Source organism: Zerene cesonia, chromosome 10 (genome assembly GCF_012273895.1).
Source record: "Zerene cesonia ecotype Mississippi chromosome 10, Zerene_cesonia_1.1, whole genome shotgun sequence".
In the NCBI taxonomy this organism is placed as follows: domain Eukaryota; kingdom Metazoa; phylum Arthropoda; class Insecta; order Lepidoptera; family Pieridae; genus Zerene; species Zerene cesonia.
In genome coordinates this window covers 7,127,960-7,143,056 of record NC_052111.1, presented here as the reverse complement: position 1 = coordinate 7,143,056, position 15,097 = coordinate 7,127,960, and the positions used below count along the sequence as shown (strand labels likewise).

General features: G+C 33.7%; 1 protein-coding gene across 2 annotated transcripts in view; it reads right to left on the bottom strand.

The window, feature by feature from the left end:
- Positions 1 to 14,212, bottom strand: part of LOC119829742 (transcription factor Ken) — a 29,421-nt gene extending 15,209 nt beyond the window's left edge. The window contains exon 1 of one of the 2 annotated variants that reach the window (XM_038352397.1): positions 13,991 to 14,212. Coding sequence is in view for 1 of the 2 variants with exons in the window: in XM_038352396.1 (XP_038208324.1) it covers positions 9,331 to 9,401 (71 nt within the window). In the remaining variant the exon portion in view is untranslated. Of the gene's footprint in view, positions 1 to 9,330; positions 9,899 to 13,990 lie in introns of those variants that run through there. The other variant, XM_038352396.1, reaches the window with a different exon arrangement.
- Positions 14,213 to 15,097: the final 885 nt, after the last annotated feature.

Below are 15,097 nucleotides of genomic sequence, written 5' to 3'. Positions count from 1 at the left end.
TCGCTATTACGTGAACTTTTTGGGATATTTTTGACGATTCACGAGTTTCATATCAGTAGGATTATTTGTAGTGGAAAGGGGTAAGACGGTGGTTACTTCATTTTCGTTTTTAATTAACAATAACATGTGCAATTACACTAAATGAATATCCACCTCACAAACTACTCGAAAATACAATTATTAAACATCAAAAATAATCATGAACTAAAAAAAAACATGTCTCACGATTATTATAAAATAAGCATGCATACAATGAGGCATTCGCTTTATTTGTATTCCAACAAGCAGCAATGATTTGTTAAAGCTGGAAAATTTTAACCCACATAGATACGCCGCGTATGTGTAAATGAAATGATATAAAGGAAACACTTTTTACACTGGTACGTGACTTTTGTGAAATGTAACGAACAGCGCAATTTTCCACTGGTATTTTTCACTGGTATACAATATTAAAGGTTGATAGTAAATAATGTAAATACAAACTCTGTATCCGACTTCATAGTTTCCTGATTGTAACATCTCTGTTCGAGAATTGATATGATAAATTCGTAAAAGGACAAATCTCGGCCATGGTTGATGTTAAACGGTTTCAACATAAATCACTAATATAATAAGCGTTCATAAATACAAATGAGATGTTTTGAATAGTGTTCGTTGTTGAATTACTTTATTTTATGTATTAGCACTATATACTACGTTAGAAATTAGTAGTTTGAGATTGTTAATTTGAAACAATGTAGCAAGAGAATAAAAGCCAACCAGAATGCTGTAATTCTGTCTGTCTGTCTGTTCTTCATTCCTGAACCACAGGACCGATTTGGATGAAGTTTAATACAGATATAGTTTGACATATGAAAATGGACATAGGATAGTTTTTTTCTCATAAATTGAACAGGAATGGCAACTTTATAGTATATTTATAAATTTGAGTTCTCTTACGTTGTATATAATTTTAATTAGATTTTAAAGCTTGTGCATATAAACAATGTAACACGGTGTAAATATCTGAATTGATAAAAAACAGGAAATCATGGCTTGAGAACATTGTGTATAAAGTACGTTCATAATAACAAGAGATATAGCAGAAATGTATTAAACAAAGATTAAGCAAATCAACCGGGCCCGCTTGGAAGCGGTTCTGTGCAATCTCTGCCCCAATTTCTGTTATCAGTGAAGTCAAATATTCAAATCGAACGTGTGCGGGTCTGATAAGGAGTGATTTTACATTTTGTGATTTTTATAAGTTTACCGCCCGCTTCCGTGACTTTAGTGCCGCTGTTGTTATTTTAAATAAATTAGGGCTGTCACATTAAGAAAATAAATAACTTTTTTTCTTATACTACAAACAATACCGAAATAGAAGTGGCATTTATAAACATTCTAGGAATTTAAATAATTCAGCTGTCTAAGTATTCTATGCATCAACAATCACTATTTTGAATGTGATATTAGATTTTTCCTATGAATAAGATATTATTTACCTTAAACTCGCCATCCATAATAATGAGTCAGCGGTACGAATAAAATTGAAAGTTTATGAAACATTAATATATTACAAAATGCAATTTGAATTTTAAAAAGTAATATGAAAGAAGAGTTGGCCTCAGTGTTGATTTATATGCGAAAAATTTGCGATTGCGGCAACATTTTATATTGCACAACGAAATGAAAGGTGGGCGAATATCTTTATTTATATTTACATTACAATCGAGAAACTGTGGAAGCGATTGTTCTAATTTCCCTTAATTAAATAAAATTGCTCAAGTGATGTGCTGTAATTGCGATAGGGATCGTCTTTCACAAGCGTTGGAAGTTGAGATTTGGACATGATTAAGATATCTCTTGGCTCATTTCGAAAAGGGTGCTTGTTTTTAATTCACGATTTTATAAATATGAACAAAGAAATAATGTTGATGGTTGAATTTTACCTCAAATGAATAAGCAAGAAACATATTTGCATTAAATAAACGAAATAAAAAAAAAAACACTATTATCCCTTAAAAATGGCACTAAATATTTCTTCCTTTAAATAAATTATACTACATGAAAAATTAATATGGAATTTCAAGAATCTTCTTATAGCAGCGATAGCTTTAGGCAAGAAAAATACGGATAAAAAGATAATTCGACCACGGCGATATTATTTTATAGCTGTATATTAATTACATTTTATAATATCACAAATTAATAAGACAATTTGAAGCGACTCTTGGCGAACAAGATTTTCCCAGAATTAAAAGCACGTAGAGGTCACGCTGAGGCGTCAGTTGTAGCAGTAAAAACAACATTAATCAAATAAGCACAATAATATCTTAGCAACAGGAAAATTACTGTGAGAATTTAAAATTGTAATTTAACTTGTTAGATGTTATTGCCATATTTGTACATGAATTAATTAACTATGTAACGTTAATCCAAATATTATTGCGAATTTTTCAATCTGGCAACACGTTGAGATTTGAAAGTTATGCTTGTATGACCATGGTAGGAATGGCTCCGTCATAAATCTATAATTATAGATTAATCGAGCCTCAATTTGTGATGAAAGCATAATTTTTTTATGTCTCACAGATGTATTTATTGCTTGTTTATATTTGTATTCAATTTAGCGCAACTATATTTAAAATGAATGTCGAATAGTAATTTTAATTCTTATGTCCGAAATCTAAAGGATTTTATTTGTATTCTGAAAAATTAATACACAAAACTGCATATTGATCGTTCTTATTTTCATATAACACCATTTAGGGAGAAATTATCCTTATACGCTTATTTATTATTACACAAGTAACGCGCCGATCGCGTAATTCCTTAAATTTGGCGATGACCAATTACGAATCTTTCACTATTGTACGTTTATAGTTGAATCATATGTAACTAACACAAACCACAATGACTCATATAAGAAACGTCTAGCTGTGGTCCAAATGAAGTGTTCAATGACAAAAGGTCGGACTTTGGTTTTTTATTTTTATTTTAATTAAGTAGGAAGTAGAACGTTTAGTGATCGAATTTTCAAATCAATAAAATTAAATGAAGGTGTATATGTATCAAATGTAGCTAAAACTGACCCAATAATGAATTTTTTCAAGAGCGATTAGCTTTGTTATTACGATTAGTACTAATTTTAAATGTACGTATGTTCTTTACGTCGAGTAAAAAACACTGAATGCCTCAGAGATTCATATTAACGTCACTTGTATGCAGTAATATATATTATCTACAGACATTAAATTTACGTAAACAATTGACGGATGACGATGACATATTGACGTTACATTGTTTCTTAAATTTTAACGTCTCACCTAATTATTGACCTAGACGTAATTATGTACTAATTAATTACTGTTCGCTAAAAATAAATCGAATCGTGCTATTTACGTGCCATTTGTGTGTGCCGTGAGAACACATAGGCAATTGTTCGTTTGTATGTGCGGCACACACGCACTGCCGCCCCTGCGGATGAGAGCGCTGGTTCGTGAATGCGCTAGCGGCTAGACCAAATTGATAGGCCTGTGTTATCTATACTTGTGCAACGCTGCGTATGTGTGAGTTATTGTTTAGGAACCTTGAAACTTTAACTTTAACGACATGCGAACAATCGAATTGCCTATAAACCGAACAATTAGTTTCTCTGCGGCGCCTCAGGTAACATGTAGTGATAATTAATTTATCGACGTGGTCAAGGCATCCGAGGTTGTCATTGTAACGTCGCTTTATTAGTTATGCCGCCATTCGTATATTTGTTTATTGGGTAAACTGTCATAAAACATGCCACTAAAGAATTCTCAGCGTAATAATATAACGTATTGACAAAGTAAGGTCGCATTCAATTTGTCGTGACGCATAGACAAAATTTCAACTCGGACGTTAAAACCTGCAATCTATATTCTAGGAAAGCATTTTAGATTTATTAAAGTAACACTTACAAGGGTAACATAGCAATAAAATTAATAGACAAAAACGTGACCTTTACAGAATAGTGGCAACATTAACATGATATTATGAAAATATAAATCTGACGGCTTTTCAATTTTTATTGACCCGTCGGCCTTAGGAAAGTTAATCTAAACTCATACGAAAGCGGAAGATATTAGTTGAAATACCGCAGGTACCACTCAGATGTGAAGGTGAACCAGTGTGACTAGAGGATGTGCGAGCCCTAATTGAATCGGGGATGTGTGTGTGCGTGTGCGTGTGCGTTCGGGACGCGCGGCCGTGTGCGAGTTGCGTACGCGCTTACTAGCCGATAACAATAAACTATTTCCGAAGTGACCCAGTTCGGGCGTCCTTCAGCAATTTGTGCCGTCAGGAACAAGAAAGGGCCGGGAGTAATTTTGACAGCGGCTTATTAAATTTTATTGCGCGTCGCAATGCTTTGCTGTGTGCCGATAAGGTAACCGGCGGTGTTGCGTCTAAAAGAGTTTGTACAAGGACAATTAGTGTAGGTAATAGAGTCACACTGTTATCAGTCGAGTCGTAAAAGTGAAAATGTTTTTGTTTTCTTTGTAAAGATTGAAATTGGAGCTGGCAACAATAGCCAGGTCGTCGGTTAGTCTCTTTTATAATGCTTCTGAATGTTTTCATAATCGGCAATTAAAGTTTTATAGTGCTCTGTACGGAACCATGACAATTGGGTCTATTTTGTGAAATGAAATAAATTGATGTAAACGTTTATTATGTTTCTGCTCCTCAATAGATAAATTATGATTAATGAGATAATTTTAAAATATAGTCAGCTACTATATTATAAAATTTTAAGTATGCTTAAATGATTGGTATAAAAATTAATTCAAGATTATTACGAAACTTATAGTCAGAATTCTTATCGAATCAAATATCTGTCTGATGAAAAATATTAATGTTCTTTTTTAAATTGAAATCTCAATATCATTCCTATTATTAATGTTATTGGTCTAGTAATTTCATTAATATAGCGATATAAAATAAACCTCGTGTAAAAACAAAGGTTAAATTGAGTTTCACTTAATGATTGAACGTTGTTTATTTTAAAATAATATTGTTTCATTAGAATGTGTAAATATAACAGATAATAATGGTTTCACAATCCTATTGACGGATTCTGATAACATTTTTTTTTATTTAGTTCAATGCCACACGCGCGGGTCTGAAGAAATTCGTAGTCGGTTTTATTGTGGTTAACCTAAAGGTCACAGCTAGTTTATTTTGATTTTTAATATATGCTCATTCATTTATATTTATATGCATTTCAACATTCTTATTGGATTTTTTATTGTAACATCGTAAACGGAAAAATATGTGAGATTCTTTCTAATGCATTATATTCCTTTTGTGTTGGGCAGTTGGCCATTTTAATCATTATGCTTTATATATTAACACAAAACGATGTATAATGTATAAAGCATATGTATCTATTTGCCTTGTGACAAAATTCGGTTTTTAGAAAATAAAATAATTAGATAATGTAAAAAAATATCCTTTTATATTAAATATAATCAGTAGTATGTTCCGGCTTCCAACTGTAACGGTAGTGGCATATATTAATTTAGTCTACTTTTATTTAATAAAAATTAAATAATTTAAGTTATATCACAGACATCAGCTCATTTTCAGAAAAATATATTTGACGCGCTTTATTTTCAAAATTGAATAAATTCATTATAATTTAAATATTAGGTATTTTTTAATTCTTATTCTTAGTTAAAAATTGCTGAAAACATACAATATGATAAAAATAAATTGACATGTTCCGCTTATGTTACTTACGTGGGATTTTCAATTATTCCGAATAGAAAATTAGCTAAGCCTATTGTATATTCCATATAAAGACCGAACTTGCGACATAACATGACCGGATAATGTATGCAAATATAGTATTTATAACTTGTTTGTATTTTATTGTATTAGGAAATGTACATATTAAGTAATCTTGAATTAAATCGCACGTAGTTATTCCCCACAAAAAATATTTCCGTAGAAAATGTATAATTCATGCGCACTCCAAAGATTTGTCCTTCAAATCTTTAAAACTTTTATAAATCGAATTGAATAATTCGGCTGCACCTTAACATTTATATCACGTAATAATAGACACGATTAGGTGTCCAATAAGAAAGAAACAAAATTAAATAATCAATAAATTTTACGCACGGTTCAAAACGGTTCCTAGAATATAATGTTAGGAGCACAGTCGTGTCGAAATCATTGGTTGGGATTTCTGAAATGTTTGTGTTAAGAGTTGTAAACCCACTTACATTGAGTAGCTCGCCGATTTACTAAATAATTTGTGAATACGAAATTCTGTAATGAGTTGGCAACGTTGGGAAATGGTAAACTGTTCGAATTATTCGTATTTTCTTTTGTTATATGATAACTTGCGTTTGTACGCGAGTTCCGATATTCATCTTTGTTTTTCTGGATGAAATGCGATTTTTAATTAGTTTTTAAGTCATATTTTGCCTTTTCCGATATCTATTAAATTACAGAGGTATATTAGTTTTATATTAATCAAATTTCCTACCAATCGCACTCCTCATTAAAACAAACGAGATAAATTTTGTTTCCAGGAAAATTGCGCATTAATTGGGTGAGTAAATAATTAAAGGAAATACTTGCGGTTGTTCACAACGCATAGCTTTAGTTTCAATAAACATTCCCTTAATTAGTTGATTAAATGGAACGAAAATAAGTGGGTTCTAAACACGTGTGCGATAGCAAACGTGTAAATGGGTTAATTAATATCGAAAACAAATTAAAGAAATAGACGCCAATACTGTGTGCCTTTTGATAGCGAAATAAGTGGAAAACAATCATGCAAGTAAACTACACTAAATATTTCAATTACATTAATTATTAAATTGTTACGAGTTAAAGTGATTAATTTACTATATTAATAACGAACTGTGATCGAAGCGTCCGAGTCAGTTTAAATAATACACAGTTTTTTAAATAATCTCGAATCTTAGTACATGTGTAAAAATGTCTATAAACATTTCTGTACATTATACTTTAATACGACAAAATGGATATTTAATGTCATCATTAAGATTCAAATAGCTTGCTAATTGGTATAGTTGTTCTTAGAAGAAAATTTATAACCAGCTTAGTAGAGTTATGTTAAAGTATGGAAGTTTTATTATAAGTGAAATATGACTAAAAAGTACACATAGAAAAATTTATTTCAGCTATTTATACATGCATTTATAAAAAAATACTAGTTGCGCCCCGCGATTTCACCCGCGTAAGACCGTATCCCTTAGAAATATCGGGATAAAAATTGCCTATGTGTTATTCCAGTTGTCCAGCTACGTACCAAATTTCATTGCATTTCAATCGGTTCTGTAGTTTTTGCGTGAAAGAGTAATATACATACACACATCCTCACAAACATTCGCAAAAATTTGCAGGAGTAGGAAGGAAGAAGGATTCATATTATTAGAAGGATAGGATTGGTGAAAGCATCCAAGCCCTGAACCATATTAGAAATAAAAACACTACAATTCTTTTTATCGGTGATACATTATGCAGTTTATGCACATTTAAATATTGTTAACATTAAACAGATGTGCGGAGGTACCTAGTAAGTAATATGTATGTACCTACCAGTCTGAGACTTAATATCCTACTATCCTACTATCCTACTATCCTACCAATCCTACTAATATTATAAATGCGAAAGTTTATAAGTTTTAAGGTATCATACTGAGCAATATGTCAATTTCATATCTAATTCTAATAAGTATTTACTGGTGTAAGTAAAAACGAATACATCAGCTAGTCAATGACCATTGAAAGTAGCATTATCAAGCAACCCTGTAGTGATTAAGAAATACATTTGGTCGTGGTTATCAAACAGATTAAAGCCTTCAAGGTGACAGTAGCAACAGTGAATTGATAAAGAAATGATAACAAATAGTCCTAATTACTTAATTCGACGATTTGTTGAAAGAATAATGTAACATGTCTTATATAGTTCTTCAGAACTACTAACATAGTCTATATAAAAAAAATAAGTAAAAGTAAGTAAGTAAAAAGTAAGTTAAGTTTATGAAAACTTTAAAAAATGTTAGTACTATACCACATTTAATATAAGGTATATTTAATATTTATATGTAAAAATTAAAATCACAATGAGATCGTCTTGCGTGTGCTATTTTTAGTTCGTTAAATAAACGAGGAAACAAATACTGATTAAAAATATATTTATTCAGGCGAAACGTAATTGAAACATCGCAAAAATAGATATTGTGTTCGTGTTTATTTTAACGGTAAACTGCAACTGTGCAAATGGTGTGATACTAAAAATAAATATTTCTTAAAAAAATTATTATAAAACGCGTCTCGGTTTTGGATATCAACACAATTCATAAATGAATTAATCGAAAAACGTATTTATTTAATTGGAATAAGCTATAATACGGTTTGACAAAGTTTATTTTAAAACTTAATTTTTTAATTTAACGTTAATTGACTTTAACTTATCCATTTCCAGATATTATAAATTATATAACATCCACAGTAATTAAAGAGCGGATTAACAAAAAAAACGAACCAGCAATTTTAAATAAACAACAAACCAAAATTTCAAAGACGCAATAGCGACACAACAGAGAATCTGAGCACGCAATTAAAGAACCAAACAATATTATATATACAATCGTGATAATTAACGATGTTAGGTAATAAAGAAATGTTATAATTTTTTTCGCTAATTAAGTAACTTTTACCGTTTCGCAACACATTTCAAGTTTCAACATAGCAGGTGTAAGTGAAAATTTCGCCGACAAGTGTAACAACATTAGTAGTAATAATTAACTCCGATTACTTACGTTACTTCATTTAAAAACAAGTTTTAATCGTCATATTAAACGGTGAAAGAAATCGCTGTTTTTATATGATGAGACCCGTATCGACCAAATCACTTGATACCGAATACAATTCAAGTAAAATTATAAATGTTTATTTATTTTGATTTTCATAAATAATACGGAGAATAGAAATAATGTTTACTCGTTCAGTCATATTAATATTGTCGTTATAAAAAACGAGAAAGCTTCAAGCCGGTTCAATCGTATTAAAAATATAGAAAGAAAAGCTATATTAAATGGCGCGAAACTAACTTTGCGGCGCAGGCGCATTTCATGCGCCGACTCGCTGAGCTCAGTCGATTTCGCAAACCACCATCTAATGTGAACCTATTAACCTCTCCGAGCGAGGCACAGAGGCGAAGGCAAGAGGCGGATGAAGCTACGACTAGTGCGTTCATTAGACACAAGGTTGTGTCAGCTATACGATCTCACACTCACAAAATACTAGCAAAACTTAAAAGTAAACAAACAAATATCTCACCTTGCCAACTGTAGTGCACTTCTATTCGCAATCTCATTGTAGAAACTCAAAAGGAAATTACTGTCAAACATATTAACACTGCATCACAGCCATTCTTTCACAAAATAAGAACAAACAATCCGAAGCACCAGCAATCACAGGATAACACAAAGTCCGATCCTAGGCACGTCCGTGCGCGAGCGACGTCAAATCAAACTGGCCCGGTCAAAATGACGAAAGTGAAAACATCGCACGCACAGAAAAAAAGGTTGGCGGCGCGGTACAGTCCTTGCAGGCCACCTCTCGCGCGGGCTCTAGTGACACAGTAACTGCGCGGCGCGCGCATCGCCCGACGCCTATATAACGAAACGCGCTGAGGTTCCAACTTCAAACGCGGACGGACGCCACAAAAAGAAGATGGGCTCTGAACGGTAGCTAGGAAAGAATGATTACAAAGAATAGCGACACGTGGGCGCGTGTGCGTGCACGTGCGAATGTCGGTGTGCACAGAGATAGACGGCCGCAGGAAACTCCGTTCTCTTCCACTAGGAAAGACCTTGGATTTGAATCGGCACGTTGCAATGTATACCAGTCGCCTACGCCGCGGTTACCTACTTGCGGCTGACGGTACCGACACATTAAACGATGATTCTATGCTGCACTTTATTTTCACACTGCACACTGAGCGTCACATGAATAACAAATCAAGATGCTCACTGCAAGCATCTCGTACTTGGGCGCCTCCCACGCAATCCGTCGCTATCGATTAGTCTTTAACCTGATCTTGATTGACATATTACTAAATCGCTCCTCTAATTTATTTTCTGACATTAAATACGTTATCTATGTGTACAAAGTGAGTACTTCATAATCTTTTAAACTGGTTACGAAGTATGTTCCAGGTCACAAAAGAATAATGCGCTAAAAAGGAGACGCTTAAGGCGATTCAGGTCAAAGTCAAAAGCAAAGGCTTATAAACGACAATTGTTAACGATATTTTGTTAAACATACTTGCGCTAATAATACTGGCCGTGAATCAAATGTCAGAACATCTCAAATAGGCCATCGAATAAATGCTTTAACAAACGGCAGCTAATGTGTGTTAGTTGAATTTGTGGAGAGTTGATGAGTGTAGCACATTGCTTTATTATTTTAACAGAGGACTTTATAACAAAGAGTGTAATTGTCAATGGTAGTGATGCAACCAGTTTTGATAGCGATATAAGCAACTAAACACGTACCCCGCGTGGGAAGTTAGAACATTGCACAAGATGTAACGAGGGTACAGATAATTATGTAAAATAGGTCATGAGGTCGCATACTTTACATCCTTTCTCTAGTTAGTATCATTCAATTACCCAATTTTGTGGTAATACATGACTAACCTCATTATATGGAGTAATTTTATTCTTTTTGTATATTCTATTAAATTTAGGTTTTTGTAGTATTCTACAACATTTAGATATAATTCCATTGATAATAATGTTATTTGTGATTTTCATTTGTTCATTGACGTCAGCGATGAATAAAACAAGCGATCAAGAAAGGAAAGCCATGACTTCTAGAGTCATGGTAAGACATTAGTTCGCAAAAATAGGAAGTATTATCAATGTTATTTATTACATATCATTGTTTTCTACAAAAAAGGTCCCCGATGGGGACAACTTTAAATTTAAAAATGGGATTGAATTCTATGAAACTCAAAAATAGTCACATCAATTTTCCACTCAAATCCCACGGAGCTATCGAGGTAAAAAGTCAGTCGAAATGAGAACCTGCCTCGAATTTGGGCCGTTGCTTACAAACGGCTTGTCAAGCTGATAACGTAACGCATCGCTTTCGTTTTCATACCCGCATTGTCTTATAGGAAGCGATTGGATAACTTCGTAAATATCATCAGCTCCACGAAATTACATAAATACTTTCAAGCTCTGTGAGAATTGTTTTAATTGCGTCTTGTTTTTATACTCTTGATTTAATTTTAGCGTCGTTATTGAAACTTTGTGTTGTAATAAAGTGAGAGGCTCCCGCGTTGATGATTGTCACCAATTTTGCTTTTATTTCATCGATTCGGATATTATCGACCACAGGCAGAAAAGGCTCGACGACGAAGGATTCTGATTAGTTTGAGCAAAAGGTCACCTATTTAAAATATATTTAAATATGTTCATTCGACCCCACTTACACCGATTGCGCTCTTTTTACTTCATGTCGTGTAAATGCACTATTGAATTAAAAAGAATATTATCACAGTTGTATATTTAATATAACAATGAATATTTGTGCAGCTGTTACATGACAAAACATTGGGAAGTAATTTGACATTTGTTGCATGTAACCTTAGGATTTCCAATGTTTTTCATTTGGCATCTTCGTCTTCGCTTATAAGTGACTTATTGAAAATTGGACACGTCTATACTTTTTATATCTTTATTATCATATTGTGTTTAGGTAATAAGTAGTCCGATCAATATCGCGCAAAGAGCTATTTATAATTAATAACGAACTGTCACACACCGAATCTATTTATCACAGTGTTAGCAACAGACCTTTTCACTTCTAACGCTAAACAATGGTCTATTCAATGTTTTACAAAATATCTAACACACCGTTCACAGTAAAATGTCGACAATTCTATTTTGTTACCAATTTGGTTATTGTTCTCTATTTTATCTGTGTAAAGGTCAATATGAATTTTCGTCACGTCGACGGACATTGAGTTTACCTCAATATTGTAATACGTCGTTTAAATTATTAATTTCATACATAAAACCATTATTAAATAAACAAACAATGAGGAAAGATATTGATTTCAATTTTAAACCGGAACACAAGTTTTTGTCTATGCGGGTGAAGCAAGTACTGAATACATAAATAAATCAGCATAAATTTTACAAGTACATACACTGTCGTGTTCGCAAATATTCAAGGACGGACGTCAGGAATCATATGTACTTGTGATAACTAAACCTATGGCCTATACTATAGATGTAAGCTTTATTTATGTTTGTATATTTAAATTTATAATATATGGTTACTTTTGTGTGAGGAATAATAATTTTACAATGTCTTATTGGCCAGTGTCTTGGGAAAAAAGTAAGTGATCATTTCTCTTATAAGAAGGTTCGGAAGGCCTTAAATTTTGCATATATACATTTCATAATTTACCATTAAACAACTATCTAGATAGTTATTTCAATGTAAATTCGCACTCTAAAATTGTAATGAACAATTTCGTCTAAGACAAATTTAGATACGCTAGTGAACGTTATTAAAATTTACATAAAACTTAATTTGTTCAAAGCAAGACTTACTCGTGTAAAACAAATACTTTCAAGTTTTACATCATCGCATTGTTTTATGACACGCGAATATTTTAAATTATATAGAGCTCTTTTATATCTAAAACATATTTTCATATTGTAAGAACGCAATTAAAAAAAATTATCCTATGTACGTAAAAAGAAACTCAACAAAGACAGACGGGATAGAATCATACACGCCAGGGCTTTAAACTTTCCCGCCAACATTTCTCCCGGTGAAAGTTAAAAACGCAAGTACAGCACGCATTGTGCTTTTGTCGCTGGCAAATAAGATCTTTATCGTAAATCTTAATCTTGACATTTAACGGCCCGCCCACCGACGTCCATATTTGAAAAGGAAAGTTTGGTATGTGATGTTGCGCAATTTGGCTTTATTACGGTGTTTAGTCCATGTCGAAATAGAGTAGAATTGCAACGGCTAATGCCTCTTTATGAAATCATAAATACCGATAAATGTACACGAACAAAATCGAGAGAGTCTGCAAGATTCTTCCCACTAATAATCATTGCTGGATTAATTTTACGAGTGTTTCGTGAGTTAATATCGACGAGTACACATCGTTTTATGAGTCGAGCTAGATCTGTTACGTTCATGCTCGTGAAAGTGTGTGGTAAGAAGTGATCAAATCTCGAATTCATCCGCATCTACCATTGCATCCGTCACGATCGCCCGTGGCTGCCATTTATTAATATTAAACGAAAATTCGTTATCCAACTGGCCTTGGTGCGCGTTCCTTTCAGTTTTACTTAATGATGACAGTTGTTTGAAACGTGCTGCTTTTATAAATCTAACTCAATGATAGTTTGGCTCTGGTCACAGGGACAGTCGTTGCATTTAAATCTGTATAAAAAACCTAGAGAGCTACTTAAAAACGAGGTTGGTTGGACACATGTTAATTGAAAGAAGTGTCCTAAACACTTTCGCTTTTTACTTAAAAAGTAACTTGACAACGATTCAACTCAATCGTATCTAAATAAGAAATTTACAAAGAAAATTCGATATGCTGAGTGGTTTTGTAAGAGCCATCGAAAGTGCTCGTAGAACGAGGCCCGGCGCGGCGTAGACGTCGAAAGTGAGACCGTGAGGTTGCGCAGCGCGTTACGAAGTTTTTATTGTCGGCCGCGCGCGAAATCACTTGAAAGTTGTATTGTCCTTGGATATTTCACTTCTTTATTTCTTGCGTTTCCGACACTCCGAGTTAATTCACCGGTGACGACAATTCTGTCGCTTTTGAATGTGTCGGTTAACTCTCGTATCCCCTTCACCGCGATTAGATTATGTCGCGATCTGTTTTTCGTTATACGAGGAAGTTAGCCTATTGGGAAATAGCAGGTTGTTTTGTGATGGTGATCCTTACCGAGGGACAATGTGGGATGCGAGGTCGTGTTCCCCGGGGCAATCCAGGGTGTCGATGCGCGCAGGAGCGCGCTGCAGTTGCTCACTTGCGCCACTTCCAAGCTTGCGACACGCTTCCTTCCAGGCCACGGTTTCCGCGCTTGCACAATCGACCCGGTACTTTCACCGCGCACTGAATCCTGGGGTTAGCACTGATACACTGTAATCCGGGCACAGTCACTGGTCAGGTACGTTCGCGGGAGAGATCGGCGCGACGGCGCTGCGGGCCGCGTGCGCCGGACGAGTGGCGTTCGGCGCCGCCATCGGTTACGCCACACTGGAAAGTAAAAGTGAGTGAGCGGCGCGCGCGGGGCGCGGGCACATTTCTCCTACTTTCGCTGCTGTGATTCACGCCGAGCCAAGGTCGCTTCCCGCCACTCCCGGCTCCCGTACGCTATATCTGACGTGCTATTGAAATCACTCAATGAATTTTATTGTACACGACTTCATTTATTCTATGAAATTTCTATCTCTTTTAACTTATTATCTTGGAAACTATGAGTTGAAAATAATATGACGTACATGTGATATTGTAATGAAACAATAATATCACATTTAAATAATAAGTATAAATTATCATAATCTAAACGCAGTGCAAATACAGCGCGTTATCAAAAATTCAATGAGAACGGATGAGAGCATGATGCGACATTAGAGATTAAAAAACATAATGTAATACATTTGCTTTCAATTGTAAAAGTTTTTTAGTACAATCAATATAGAATTGGCTTAAAATTAATATTAGTACGATAAAAGACTATCAATTTACTTTTGAAGAAAACAATTAATACTTCAAAAACAAGAAAAAACTATAAAAACACTTTTAAGTTTTTTCACTTTTCCACAATAATTAATCATTACTCATAAAAACACAACAAAAAATTAATGAATTGAAAAAAATACACTTTAAGAATATTTTCGTCATATATACAACATTCCACTTCCCTATTTACTGCGATGAGACAACCCATGGAAGTTTTACTTGATGATTCAATGAGTACTGTTATAAATAAAGTATACCCACAGATTAATAAATGTTACAACTATACGTATTACAATAATGGACAGC